Genomic DNA, 14,771 nt, shown 5'->3' with positions numbered 1-14,771 from the left:
ACCTAGTGGGCAAGATGCAAATTCACCCCAGATGTTTCTCCTACTGCTATCGATATGGCAGCCTTGAGGTCCTTCAAGAGAATCCCTGGTCCTCTTCAGCTGCTGCTGATGATGATCCTTCTCCCACGAGATCTGGGTGAGTGTTGACAACTGAGATCAGGCAGGCTCCATTCTCAGATTTACAACCGGAATAAAATCTAGTGCAAGATGAATATTAAGGCTGCTTCAAAGCTACTGTGCTGTTCTGAACAGGGAGACGAGCCGATTTCCCAGCAAAAGCCAGTTCCAGATGTTAGATTTGGGGAGATTTCTTTCATTGTCTATAGAGATTCTCAGTCATCCAGGTCATAGTTATCCAACAGGTGCTTTTTCAGGAGGCATCTGAACCCTTGTTTTTCTTTGAAGACATTTCGCTTCTTATTCCAGAAGCTTCTTCAGCTCTGACTGGATGGTGGAGGATGGAAGGATTTATACTGTTTGTAGACAGCTGGTCATTTGCCTTCTTTGAGAGAGTCCTTGAGGCCACCTGGAGGTTTATCTGTGTCCTCAGGGTCACCTGAGTTGTGAAAATGGGCATGGAGCCTTCTTGGAACTGCTGAAAGGACAGTGTGGTAGATTGTTTCTCGTCCTTCCCTCTGGTGCTCTGGTGAACAATGTGACCCCCTCTGCCTTGTGGCAGCCCCTCAGATACTGGAACGCTGCTATCATGTCCCCCCTGTTTCTTCTTTTCTTTAGACCAACCAAACCCAAGTCCCGCAGCCGATCTCCGTATGTTTTAGTCTCCAGGCCTTGGATCATCTTAGTTGCTCTTCTCTGAATTTTTTCCAAAGTCTCCACATCTTTTTTGTAGTAGGGTGACCAAAATTGGTTGCAGTATTTTTTGGAGTATTTTTGCAGTATTTTGGGGTCAGCAAACTGGCTTCCCCACCCAAGGAAAAAAGGGAACAAAAAAGAGAACATCAGAAATGAAACTTCATGAAATCTTTGGTGGCTCAAGGCAGAAAGTGTGAGACACTGACTAACTAGAAACCGATTCAGCAATTCACAGCAGGCAGAAACTAGGTTGCTTTTAGGGGTTTATGTCATGATTTCGACAGATGAATCTCTTCCAAAGAACTTTGAGGCATTGTTTACCTTAAAGAATCTTTTATTTTCGAGAAACAAAGTATCGGCACTACATAGTTAAAGCCAAAAACTGAATTCCCCTCCCCTGGGCACAAAGTTGTTGTTGTTGTTGTTGTTGTTAATTGCGAAGTCATGTCCGACCCATCGTGACCCCATGGACATTGTTCCTCCAGGTCTTCCTGTCTTCTAACATCTTCTGGAGTCCATTTAAGTTCATGCCTACTGCTTCAGTGACTCCATCCAGCCACCTCATTCTCTGTCGTCCCCTTCTTCTCTTGCCCTCAATCTTTCCCAGGGATACAAAGTAACAAAGTGCAATTCCTTCCTCCAATTAACAGTCATAAATCACATTTCCCAATTAGCTTGAAGGGGGCTTTCTCCCCAGCTCTCCAGCCCTCCAAAACTCTATCAGCTCTGGGCCCAATGTCCTTGGGTTCCCACGGCTGAGTTATTATTGTTATGACTAGCTGGACTCTCATCCACATTCCCCCTCCCAGCATCAACGAAGACTCAAAGCAGTAGAGAAAAATGGCTGCATTTCATTTATTTATTTATTTATTTATTTATTTATTTATTTATTTTTAACCAACAAAACAAAACAAAGCAAAACATAACACACATACACACACATATACTCCTCTCCCTTTTTTAAACAGCGATTACGTAACAGTAATCTTCTATTATTTACATTTCCCCCCTTATTTTTCTTTAGAATATTTGTCCTTATTGCCCCGTTGTTTCTTATTTACATTTTTCTTCCTTCATATTCTACTTCTTACTAAGAATAATTCATATTATTATTATTATACATTATTATACACATATTTTCACTTTTGACCTTTCCATATTTAACCTCCTCTATTATTTCTAGTCTCCCACCAGTCATACCACTTGTTCCATGTTACATAATACTCTGTGTCTTCCTTTTCTTTTATCTCTTTTGTTAATTTGTCCATCTCAGCACAGTCCAGGAAAAATGGCTGCATTTCCATCTGTTGTGAAAGCAAGAACATCCGATGTTAACAGCATTGACAGACTTGCTCCTCTCTTTTGAGAGAGAACTTTTTTTTTTTCAAAAGATCACCACAACCTTTTGAACAGCCCAGATGAAGCACTGGTCCCTACAAAAGAGAATATTTGTACTTCAGGGTTGAACAGTGGAGTACATGGTGGTCTCTGAACTTGGTTTTTTTCTTGCAGATGTTTTATTACCCAAGTAGGTTACATCATCAGTGCTAGAAGGAAGTGAGGTTTATGGAGAGGAGGAGGAGGAGGAGGAGGAGGAGGAGGAGGAGGAGGAGGAGGAGGAGGAAGAGAACTGTGAGGTCCTTGCTGCTCTCTGAGCTTGGTGGGTTTTTTTGCAGATGTTTCATGACCCAACTAGGTAACATCATCAGTGCAAGAAGGGAGTGGGGTTTGTGGAGTGGAGGAGGAGGAGGAGGAGGAGGAGGAGGAGGAGGAGGAGGAGGAGGAGGAGGAGGAGGACTGTAGGGTCCTTGGTGGTCACTGAGCTTGGTGTTCTTGCAGACATTTCATTACCCAACTAGGTAACATGATCAGAGATAGAAGGGAGTGGGTTTGTTTTTTGTTTTATATACAAGTGGTGCCAAGGTTACACTGTTGTTTACTGTTAATTTCTTCTTCCTGGATTGGGATATTGGTGTAAGAAACTGTAGATGTAGAAACAGCATCATCAATGGTCCTCTGCCTCCAGAAGAGTGGTGGCCATTTTCTAGAGGGAACCTAGTCACAAAAGTGTCTCTTTTTGTTTCAGTTGTTACAGGACAGAACTTGGAGGTAACACAACTTCCGGAAACTGTATCGGTGAAAGCTGGACACAACCTCACTCTACAATGTACATTGACTGAGACAAATTTACCCGGAGGCGTGCGGTGGTACAAAGGGCTGGACAGAAACCAGCCCCCCGTTTACAGCGATAAGCAAGGAGCTTCCAACCGGGGGAAGAGGCTGGTCGCAGGATCCAACACAGACTTTAGCCTCAACATCCTAAACATTGGTCCTGAAGATGCCGGGACCTACTATTGTGTGAAGTTCAGGGCAGGGATCCCAGAGAGAGAACTGGCTTCAGGGAAAGGCACTCAGGTCATCATAATTGGTAGGTGGCCCACCCATTTGCTTTTTGGGGATGGGGGGAGATGTTCCCAGTCAACCGAGAGACATGTGGGAGTAAATCTCATGTTCTGAAGTTGAGTCTCTCCAACCAAACACAGCCTTGTAGCTTCCTGTATTATATCTGAGGAATGTCAACTGATCCCAGCCTATGGTTAGTGGCCCTATAACAAGAGTTGCGGCAGGGTCTCAGGACGCCTTCAACTGCTCCATAGAGGGATTCTCCCCCTGAGAGATCACAGTCAGCTGGTTGAAGGATGGGAAAAAAATACAGACTGCCCAGACCAACATTCTCAATTCAGATGGAATTCATACCGAGCAGAGAGCACGGTGGAAATCCCGCTTGAGCAAGGAGATGTAAGGTCTCAGCTGACCTGCCAGATCCAATAGAAGAGAATAGAATGGAATGGAATGGAATGGAATGAAATGGAATAGAGAATAGAGAATAGAATGGAATGGAATGGAATGGAATGGAATAGAATAGAATAGAATAGAATAGAATAGAATAGAATAGAATAGAATAGAATAGAATAGAATAGAATAGAATAGAATAGGAGCTGGAAGGAACCTTGGAGGTCTTCTAGTCCAGCCCCCTGCTCAAGCAGGAAGCATACCTGCTTCAAACAGGAAAGCGGTGCCGAGAGTGGTGAGGACAGCAGAAAAGATCATTGGCAGTTCCTTCCCTCCCATCCAGGACATGACACAGAAGCGTTGCTTGAGCAGGGTCAGCAAGATTGTCTGGGACACCACACACCCTCTCCACGACCTGTTTTCTTTGTTACCTTCTGGGAGGGGGGGCTCCATGGACCCAAAGCAGAACATCCAGATTCAGTCACAGTTTTGTTCCATACAGCATTAACCTTGTGAACTCTCAAGCTTCCTCCTTCCATTATGTATTCAAGATGGACAGTGTTTAGTATTTATTTGTTATGTAGGGGTGTGGGTCTATACGTATGTTGTATATCATATGTTTAGGTGTGTGTCATGTATGTGTTTCACTAAATTTCATTTTTGATGTGTGTCGTTGTGCTCGCAGTAAAAAAAATGAAATAAAGGTTATCTTATCTTATCTAACTCTTGCTCCGTGGTGAGTTATCCTGTGGCAAGTTGGCTGTGACAAGTTGTCCTAGACCCTGATGGAGCAGGCGTTATTAAATCAAAATAATCCGCTGTCTTTTCTCCGCAGTTGCGCAGCAACAATCCCTCCTTGTTCTCTGGCTCCTGCTTTTCCTGAACAAAGCAGCCGTCCTTCTCCTCTCCTGCCTTTTCCTAACGCAGATGTGCAGATGTGCAGAGGCAAAATCTCATTCCAGAAAACCCCAGGAAGTAAAAGGGTTTGAAAGTCCAATTAGGAACGCCTGTTCCTGACAGCTTTTCCGGCTGAGAAAGAAAAACAAACCGAGAAAACGGAAATAAATAAATATATATATATATATTGACGTGCATTGAAATGATTAAGAAAGAAATAAAAATGAAAAGTCTTTGTTTACAGAAGTTACAAAGGAGCAAAGATTAAGATCATATAATTTGGGGGTGCAGGTCTGCTTTGGAAAGATGAGGAGACAATGTCTGTAATCAATGCTTGTGTCTATACAGGTAATCCTTGAGGTACGACTCTAATAGGGCTTATCCGTTGAGGGTCGTGAGTCAAAAATATGTAAAATGAATTGGACTCATTGTTACATTTTTTACCATGTTTGTTATGCAGATCAAGCAAGAAAATGGAATGGAGTGGAGTGGAGTGGAGTGGAGTGGAGTGGAATGGAATGGAATGGAATGGAATGGAATAGAGTAGAGTAGAGTAGAGTAGAGTAGAGTAGAGTAGAGTAGAATAGAATAGAATAGAATAGAATAGAATAGAATAGAATAGAATAGAATAGAATAGAATAGAATAGAATAGAATAATGGTGGGATGGGATGAAATAGGATAGGATATAGAATGGAATGGAATGGAATGGAATAGAATAGAATAGAATAGAATAGAATAGAATAGAATAGAATAGAATAGAATAGAATAGAATCATGGAATGGAATAGAATAGAATAGAATAGAATAGAATAGAATAGAATAGAATAGAATAGAATAGAATAGAATAGTTGGAAGGGACCTTGCAGGTCATCTAGTCCAACCCCCTGCTCAGGCAGGAAACCCTACACCATTTCAGACAAATGGCTGTCCAATCTCTTCTTAAAAACTTCCAGTGTTGGAGCATTAACAACTTCTGGAGGCAAGTTGTTCCACTGGTTAATTGTGGTTTTTTTTTTTATTATTATATGAACAATGATCAACTTTGTTGTTTTGTTTTGGTTGGTTAAATCAGGGTTCCCCAACCCCCGGTCCATTGAACGGCACCGATTTGCGGCATGCCAGAAACCAGTCCACAGAAACAAACAAAGCCCCATCTGTGGGATGCAGGCAGCATGCGAAATAACACGGAAAAACCTCTCTCCACGGAACCTGTCCCTGGTGCCCAAAAGGTTGGGGACCACTTGGTTAAATGGTCTCCATCATTGTTACATGAACCAAGAGGCTGGAGCTGCGGTCCTCAACCTTCCCGGCTTTGCGATTCGGTGGGAGGAGGGGAAGAGAAAATGGTTCCTTGGGAGTCACAGGCTTACACGGACAGCTCCAATGGAGCTTCACACACACGTGTGAGTGCCCGCCACTCATGCAAATGGAACCGCAGGAGCGTGCTCGCCTGCCACTTGCGGCTACCCGGTTTTGAACAAGTTGTGGCCCAGTACCAGGCCACGGCTGAGGGATTGGGGACCCCTGGGCTAGACAATTTGCAGGGCTCCAGAATGAAAGGTGCCACCTGGCCATCAGCCGTTCTGGCAATGCCAGGCAGCCCACTGCATCTGCACCACAGTGCCCCCAAGCATAAAATTTGTTATCTACCTATCCAGCCTCTGCCCTGCCTCATTTGTCTCGGTTCCCTGTTGTGTTGACCCTGTCAACTGATTCAGCCACATGGCTATCTGTGGAGAACACCATTGCTGTGATCTTGCAATATGTCGATGACTTACAGGTAGCTGCCCCCACTGTTTCTTTGTTAAATTCCCTTTGTTATTGGGCCTATAACAGTGGTTCTCAACCTTTTTAATGCCGCGACCCCCAACTGGTCGTAAGTCGAGGACTACTCAACTGGTGCAGCACCGTTTGCAGAATGGGACTTTTGGCGGGCTCAGCAGGGCAGAGACAGCCTGGACAATTCCTATTGGCTTTTGAAAGCCAATAGAATGAGACTCTATTCAAGAGAGTCTATTCTATTGGCTTTCAAAAGCCAATAGAATAAAAGGGAGTAGCACAGCTAAGGAAAAGGGGGGGGGAAATGGCAGACTGCGTTGTTTGGCGACCCCCGTGAAATGGTCGTTCGACCCCAAATGGGGTCCCGACCCACAGGTTGAGAACCACTGGCCTATAAGGTTTCCCGTACAAAAGCCCATCTTGTCAAAAGGAGGTTCGATATTTAGGTTATATTCTATCACAAGGGATTAGAAAATTATTCCCGGAAAGGATCCAGGCTGTGTGCCTCCTTAAGCCACCTAGTACTAGGTGCCAGATTTGGGAATGGCAGGTTTCTGTCGTATTTGAATTCCAAATTTCGCTCTAATGGCTAAGCCCTTGTATCAGGCCCCCACAGGTTCAGATAAAGCACCCTTTGAATGGATCAAAGATTGTCAGGTGGCAAAATAATAATAATAATAATAATAATAATAATAATAATAATAATAATAATAATAGTAGTAGTAGTAGTAGTAGTAGTAGTAGTAGTAGTAGTAGTAGTAGTAGTAGTAACAACAACAACAACAACAACCATCATCATAAAATTGGAAGGGACCTTGGAGATCTTCTAGTCCAACCCCCTGCTCAGGCAGTAAACCCTATTCCATTTCAGACAAATGGCTGTCCAGTCTCTTCTTAAAAACTCCCAGTGTTGGAGTATTCACAGCTTCTAGAGGCAGGTTGTTCCACTGGTTAATTGTTCTCACTGTCAGGAAATTCCTCCTTAGTCCCAGGTTGCTTCTCTCCTTGATGAGTTTCCATCCGTTGCTTTTTGTCCTGCCTTCAGATGAATAGTTTGACTTCCTCTGCTTTATGGCAGCCCCTGAGATATTGGAAGACTGCTATCATGTCCCCCCTCGTCCTTCTCTTTATTAAACTAGACATTCCCAATTCCAGTAACCGTTCCTTATATGCTTTAGTCTCCAGTCCGCTGATCATCTTTGTTGCTCTTCTCTGTACTCTTTCTAAAGTCTCAACGTCTTTTTTACATCGTGGTAACTAAAACTGGTTGCAGTATTCCAAGTGTGGCCTTACCAAGGCATTGTAAAGTGGTATTAATACTTCATGTGATCTTGATTCTATCTCTCTGTTAATGCAGCCTAGCACTGTGTTGGCTTTTTTGGCAGCTGCAGCACAAGGCTGGCTCCTATTTAAGTGATTTTCCACTAGGACTCTGAGATTTTCATTGTGTCTCTCTTTTCCCCCCAACTACTTTGCTATGAACAAGTGCTTACTTCCTTTCAGCTTCCTGATTTAAAATTACCCACACTTGATAAGAAATGCTAACCACTAAGACTTCCCCAAATGTCAATTTTACACAAAAATGCCACTGGCTTCCTCTTTTCCCCCACTTCTGGGTAGACCCCCCCCTTCCCCTAGCCATTCCTTTGTCTGTATTTACAAACAAGTTACTTAGTAAAGAGCCAACAAAGGAGCGCTCACCAAATTCTGCTTGAGTTTGCATACAAATCTTTATTCAAAACAACATAGCTCATTTATAATCTCAAAAATTTTCTCAACTCCTTCATTTTAAACAAGGGTTGAATTACAATTCCTTCAATTCTCTTAGGTATTATTTTCTATCAGTGTGTCCTGCACACAGACATAAAGACATAAAAATAAATAAAACAATAAAAAAGCAACTCCACAAAATAAACAAATAAACAAGCTTAATAAGATATTCTGACTTACTGAAATAGTTTTGTATCAAACTCTAGTAACCTTTGTTTTTAATATAAATTTAGTTAAATTCCAATTTAATCAGGTTCCATTCAGATGGAAACAAATTTCCATTAAGTAGGTTAAAACATTTACAAATCTAAACAAAACAATTCAGAGTCATTTCTTTGGGTTGATGGATATAGAGGTGTATTCTTCTCATATTTATTTTTTTTTTTAAAAAAAATAACCTTATTTCTTACTGCAAGAATGGGTATTAAATTTCACATCCACCCCATCTTCCTCAAATGAGAATTTTACGCAGAAAAAAAAATAGTTAGAAAGATCAGACCCCCACTTTTCCTTTCTGTCTCTCTCACTCTTAAAGCAACACAGCCAGCCTGGGGGGGGACAGGAAAAGAAGAAGAAACACAAAAATTCCACCACTAACAAAACAGTTTTCTCTTTTTCACATGCATTTCCATGAATTCTCTCACACATCCTCCATGGGACTCTTCTTATGCAAACACTTGCGATTGCCTTTCCATTTCACCTTTAAGCAACACACACACACACAAATCTGCAATTTTCTGTTTCTTTCACAGTCTGGGGTGGGGGAGAAACTCTCTCTCACAAACACACACAGAGAGAGACACAGGATCAGCATATCCACACATTCACTTCCATTCAAACTGCTTGTATAAACACTGTCACATACAGATATTTCATTTCATACTTTCCCCTGACAAACCAATAACTATTATTATAATTTCAAGGAGCTGTTCACAAGCCAATGGGCTCCCTTTCTTTGTTTCTTTTTCCAGCAAATCACTTTGTTTGTTTTGAAATAAGGCCTTTTTATTAATTATTAGACACAACACAGACAGACACACATACACTACCTCCACACTCCTCTAACAAAAATGGACTATATATTGCCTGGGATCCAACAAGCATATAAGCGTCTTTTATTAACCTATATATTTTATTAACATATATGCCACAAAAAAGAGGGAGTCAAGCTATTTTCCAAGGCGCCCGAAGGCAGGACAAGAAGCAATGGATGGAAAGTAATCAAAGAGAGAAGCAACCTAGAACTAAGGAGAAACTTCCTGACAGTTAGAACAAGTAACCAGTGGAACAACCTGCCTCCAGAAGTGCTGAATGTTCCAACACTGGAAGTTTTTAAGAAAAGACTGGACAGCCATTTGTCTGAAATGGTAAAAGGCACAGGTCGGCAACCTGTGGCTCCAGAGCTGCATGCGGCTCTTTGAGCCTTCCCCTGTGGCTCCCAGCTTCCTCTGCCATTTGCAAAGAGAGACAGAGAGGCACTTGCGCTTCCCTGCTTCTCTCTCTGTCTGTCTCTGTGTGTGTTTGTTTGTTTGTGTGTGTGTGTGTAAAAGAGAGGGGACTCACAGTGTTCTCTGACAAGCTGAAAAGCTTTTGGGGCGGGGCTCCTCCCTTTGCTGTATCTTTGCAGGAAGCAGAAAGCAGGAAGGGCAGGAGAGAGCTAGCTAGCCTAGCTATGCTGGCTCAGGAATTCTGGGACTTGAAGTCTATGAGTCATAAAAGAGCCAAGGTTGCCTACCCCTGAGCTTGTTGGAGAACAGCTTGAAGCCAGCTTACCAGGTGAGCAGAAGATTGGGGGAGAGAGGGGGGGAAGGGGAGGGAGAGGGAGAGAGGGGGAGAGAGAGAGGGAGAGGGAGGGAGAGGGAGAGAGAGGGAGGGAAAGAGAGAGAGAAAGGGAGGGAGGGAGAGGGGGAGAGGGGGGGAAGGGGACTGGCAGACCAAGGGCAGAAAGAGAGAGAGCGAGGGAGAGAGAGAGACAGAGAGAGAGAGACCCTTTTGACATCTAAAATGAAGATAACACTGCATATATCCTTTTTTACCTTTATGATATATATACCTTTATCATAAAGGTAAAAAAGGATATATGCAGTGTTATCTTCATTTTAGATATCAAAAGGGTTTTGCGGCTCCCAATGTTTTGTTTTTTGTGGGAAACGGGTCCAAGTGGCTCTTTGAGTGTTTTGGGTTGCCTACCCATGGACTAGATGACTTCCAAGATCCCTTCCAACTTATTACTACTACTACTATTATTACTATTACTATTATTATTGCTTGACATAGCCAGTTTTTAAAACTTCCATATTTTGAGCAAAATGCACTAGTGCTTTTAATAGGATTTCTTGGCCATTCAAAATAACAATGTTGAGTCATGCTACCTTTACTCTTATCCCAGGTGTATTTTCCGGATGAATCCATCCCATCCTGCTAGCATTTAAAACAGCAATACTTTGTCATAATACTTTTACTTTTACCTCAAGTATATAGTTTATCCTGCCAACCTTGCCCTCAAATGAAGTAATTAAAACTACCTAACTGAGTTCCCTCATCTATTTGTTTCCGTCCCCAAATAAAATAACAGTATTGAATCATCATGTCTGTATCTAAATCTTTTACCATTCTTCTATAAGGAGGAGGATTCCATCCAGCCAGGATCTTTCCCAGGCGACTGTGAGGAGGGATGAATACATTCTCTCCCTTTCCCTCATCTTTATTTCATTTTCCTTGACCTTGGGGGTCCCCTCTTTGATCCTTGTGTGGCTTCTTGGACGGTCTATTACCCTTCAGTGGTTGGTGCCTGGTTCTCTTATCATTTTTGATCTTGTGAGACCACCTTACGCTTCACCAAGCCACTTCCCGCCTTTTCCGGCCAAAGGAGTCCGCTCTCACTCCGCCTTGCCAGCCTAGCCTCGACCCTTGGGGCGCCTCTTTCACCCTCTCACAAGTCTCAGATTCACACCATCCCTCCCACTCAGCCGCCCAGGTAACTGTGAAAATGCCCTGATTTTTTTACCTGGATCTCTGCACACAGTTTCCCGGCAGTTGGTACTTGACCCACCTCCTTCACCTTGCCAGCCCTTCGGACCCTAGGGCAGTGGTGGCGAACCTATGGTACGCGTGCCAGAGGAGGCACTCAGAGGTCTCTCTGTGGGAACGCACGCCATGCCCCACAGATGGCAACTATCCTCTTCAACCAGCTGCCCACTAACTTGCCAAGATCCCACGTGGCCGGATGCATCCCAGCACCCATGCGCTGGCTGGCCTCTGTGTGTGGGGGCCAATGGTGTCAGGCAGCAGCCACCCCGGCCCCTGCCTTGCCTTGCCCTGCAACATGGCACCGCCACTCTGCCTTGCCTTGCCTCGCTTCACCCCACAGAGCCAGCCTCCTGCCCACTGCCCCACCCGCCAGAGACCCCTGGATCTCCCCCAATCCTGCCCGGCCCACACAGGCATCCCTCCCCATGAGCAACATCAGGCTGGCCATGCCCACCCCAGCCACGCCCACCCATCTGCCATGATCACTGTAGCCACGCTCACCCAGCGGCCATGCCCACCCGGCACCCGACAATACATAAGTGGGTTTTGGGTGGAAGTTTGGGCCCTCGGTCTCTAAAAGGTTTGCCATCACTGCCCTAGGGACATTCACACCTTCTTGGGTGTGTATGTCTTGCCAGTCTTCCAGGACCCTCATGGCATCCCAAAAAAATTGACGTGACTACCTGTGTTCCTGGAACCCACTATTTAGTGTCCAGTTCCTCATGGGAACCAGGCCATGGGCAGTCACCTTTCAGGCAACCGTCAAAATCGACGTGGCGCCTGTCCCCTTAGGGGTGGCCACTCTCGGGGATCCGGGGACCATTTGGATATCCCAGGATGAGCCCTCAAGTTGTTTGGAATGTGGCTCAAGATCCCAAAACAAACCAACTCACTTGGAATTCTAGCAACAAAGCTTTATTCAAAAAGAAGCTTTGGCAAAGGCCTGGTGAGCTGAAACACACGCAGGAGTTCAGCCACACCTTAAAGAGCGGTTGGACAAATTTTTATATCCTGTCCCCGACACAGGTCCCCCCCCTCCTCAATGCCCCTTATCTCACCCGACACCTAATCCAGACCACCTAAAAACCACCACCCCCCTCCCCACGTTCCAGGAAGCCCCTTTGAGTGCATCCTATCTGTAATGTACTGAGCTAAATTTATGGAACAGGTGCACGGAGTTGCACTGAAACCGTTAGCAGACCACGTGGCCTGCTAGCCAGACTTGCTGTCTGCAAGGGCTGACTAGTATGCATTTGAGCGGGAAAATACGGTGCATTCATTAGCTGACACTGCAGCGAGCTGAATGTATAAATAGGGGCGGAGCCATCTTTGTTGGAGTTCTCTTTTGTCTTCATTAAAGAAGTACCTGTTTATTATATTACTATATGGCTCAGGGCCAGGCTATTTGCAAGACCGCCTACTACCTCATAGTTCCCTTCATCCGGTTAGATCCCACAGGCTGGGCCTCCTTCAGGTCCCGTCGGCCAAGCAGTGCCATTTGGCGGGGCCGCGGGGGAGGGCCTTCTCTGTGATGGCGCCCACGTCTTGGAACCAGCTCCCCCCCGGAGATTAGGACCGCTCCCACCCTGTTGGTTTTCCGCAAGCTGCTTAAGACCTGGCTTTTCCGGCAGGCCTGGGGTTTATAAAACCTGACCCCTGGATGAATGTTATTGTACTGTTTGTCTTGTTAAGTTATATTGTGTTTTTATTGTTAGCCGCCTGGAGTCCGGCGGGAGTGGGGCGGTTTATAAATTTGAATAAATAAATAAATAAATAAATAAATAAAGATTACTCCTGCCTCTTCAACGCTGAACCCAGCAGAAACAGAACACTATCTATCACCATCTAATTTTCTATCAGCAATGGTTATAATCACCTCTATATTTGTTTAGGGTTACGCCTTTGCTACCTTAAGCTCTAAACTTTATCCTTAGTTTTTGTGTTTCCTCGGCTTGCGGTTTCCGTTAGCTAGCAACTCCTGCTTTTCTTATTTGTCTGCAATTGACTTGTCTGATTTTATGACTTTCAGACGGCTTCTTCTATCCACCTTCGTTAGAAATTTCTGAATAATACTTTATTCCTTTCAATCCACCCTCTCTGGTCTTTATCCCTTTCACCATCACTTAGGCAGAAACTCAAAGTCGAGAAATTGGTCCAGATTTACGAGGAAATGAGAGTTCCTCTTTTGCTCCTCCTGTGGGAGGAAAGACCTAGCGGACAATACGCAAAGTCACCTCAGATGTTTCTCCTGCTGCTATCGACATGGTTGCCTTGAGGTTGTGTCCTCAGTTGTCCCAAAGTGCTTTTTCATGAGGCAACTCGACTGTTTTTCTTTGAAGACATTTCACTTCTCGTCCAAAGAAGCTTCTTCAAGTTCTGAGACTGGATGGTGGGGAAGGGAAGGATTTATACTCCTTGCAGACAGCTGGTCCTTTGCCTTCTTTTAGAGAGTCGTTGAGGCCACCTGGAGATTTATCTGTGTCCTCAGAGTCACCTGAGTGATGCAAATGGGTGTGGAGCCTTATTGGCACTGCTAAAAGGATTGTGTTGCTGTTCAGTTTGCAGCACAATGCAGTGAGCCTTGTGCAGATCTAAACATTGGGGAAACAAAACAACAACTTCACAAATGCATGGTACAACATAGGAGAACAAACCCATTGGGACAAGATTCAGCAGTCCATCTGCATTTAAAAGACAAAAGCCACTCTTTTGAAGACAGCAAAGTCCACATTTTGGACAGAGAGGACCGCTGGTTTGAAGAGGCCATCTAGGTCAAAACTGAACAGCCCTTTTTCAACAGAGGGGAAGTGTTGTGTATTAACCCAATTTGATAGGGCGGTTATAAACGCTTAACTGAAGTGGTTCAATTCATATCCTTAACTGTCTGTATATAGATTGCAAGCCTGTATTTTGGGCGGGAATGTATGCTTTAAACCAGGGGTATCAAACTCAATTTCATTGAGGGCCGCATCAGCATTGCGGTTGCCCTTGGGGGGGCAGGTGGGTGTGGCCAGGGTGGGTGCAGCCTACTGGGTGGGCGTGGATGGAGTGGGTGTGGCCTACTGGGTGGGCATGGCCAGCTCTACATCGTTCGCATCAAGGGTACCTATGGGGGCCTGGGCAGGAGTGGGACAGATCTGAGGGTCTCTGGCAGAAGGGGGTGGGACCAGGGCAAGGGCCAAGGCATGGTCCATTTCTTCATTCCTCACAAAGGGTGACACCTCCCCAGCATGCACCCACGGGGCGGGGCTAACACGGCAGGGGCTGGTTCCTCGCTATTTCCAGACGGCCTTGTAGAGCTAAGACTGAATGCGTTTCAGCATAGATGGCCACCACAAAATTGTACATTGGCTCCTGGCCGGCCTGGGCCAGGGTCAAGGCAGCAGGGGCCGTTCCCTCACTGTTTCCAGGATGGCTTCGTGGGCCACATGAAACCACTTCGCGGGCTGCATCTGGCCCCCAGGCCTTGTGTTTGACATGTCTGCTTTAAACACATTGGCTGCCGTCTAGTGCAGGGGTAGGCAACCCAAAACACTCAAAGAGCCATTTGGACCTGTTTCCCACCGAAAACAAAACACCGGGAGCCCCAAAACCCTTTTGATATCTAAAATGAAGATAACACTGCATATATCCTTTTTTACCTTTATTATAGTGTTTGTGTGTGTCTGTGTCTGTGTTTGTGTGTATGT

At 44.8% G+C, this 14,771-nt stretch overlaps 1 protein-coding gene across 1 annotated transcript; it reads left to right on the top strand.

Moving 5' to 3' along the window:
• On the top strand, positions 1 to 4,686 carry LOC120319651 (tyrosine-protein phosphatase non-receptor type substrate 1-like). The gene is made up of 3 exons (XM_039368728.1): positions 1 to 136; positions 2,900 to 3,241; positions 4,442 to 4,686. The coding sequence occupies exons 1-3, from the start codon at positions 55 to 57 to the stop codon at positions 4,621 to 4,623; spliced, it is 606 nt and encodes a 201-aa protein (XP_039224662.1). The 5' UTR covers positions 1 to 54; the 3' UTR covers positions 4,624 to 4,686.
• Positions 4,687 to 14,771: the final 10,085 nt, after the last annotated feature.

Source organism: Crotalus tigris, unplaced genomic scaffold (genome assembly GCF_016545835.1).
Source record: "Crotalus tigris isolate CLP2741 ecotype Arizona unplaced genomic scaffold, ASM1654583v1 scf7180000020918.170012, whole genome shotgun sequence".
NCBI classification, from domain to species: Eukaryota; Metazoa; Chordata; class Lepidosauria; order Squamata; family Viperidae; genus Crotalus; species Crotalus tigris.
The sequence above is the reverse complement of the archived record's forward strand: the minus strand, read 5'-3'. Positions and strand labels throughout refer to the sequence as shown.

Excerpts from the sequence above, each read along its gene's own strand:
- LOC120319651 (XM_039368728.1), top strand. The coding sequence starts at position 55 with ATGGCAGCCTTGAGGTCCTTCAAGAGAATCCCTGGTCCTCTTCAGCTG. Across the intron at positions 137-2,899 it reads CCTTCTCCCACGAGATCTGG|TTGTTACAGGACAGAACTTG; the intron begins GTGAGTGTTGAC and ends TTTTTGTTTCAG. Across the intron at positions 3,242-4,441 it reads CACTCAGGTCATCATAATTG|TTGCGCAGCAACAATCCCTC; the intron begins GTAGGTGGCCCA and ends TTTTCTCCGCAG.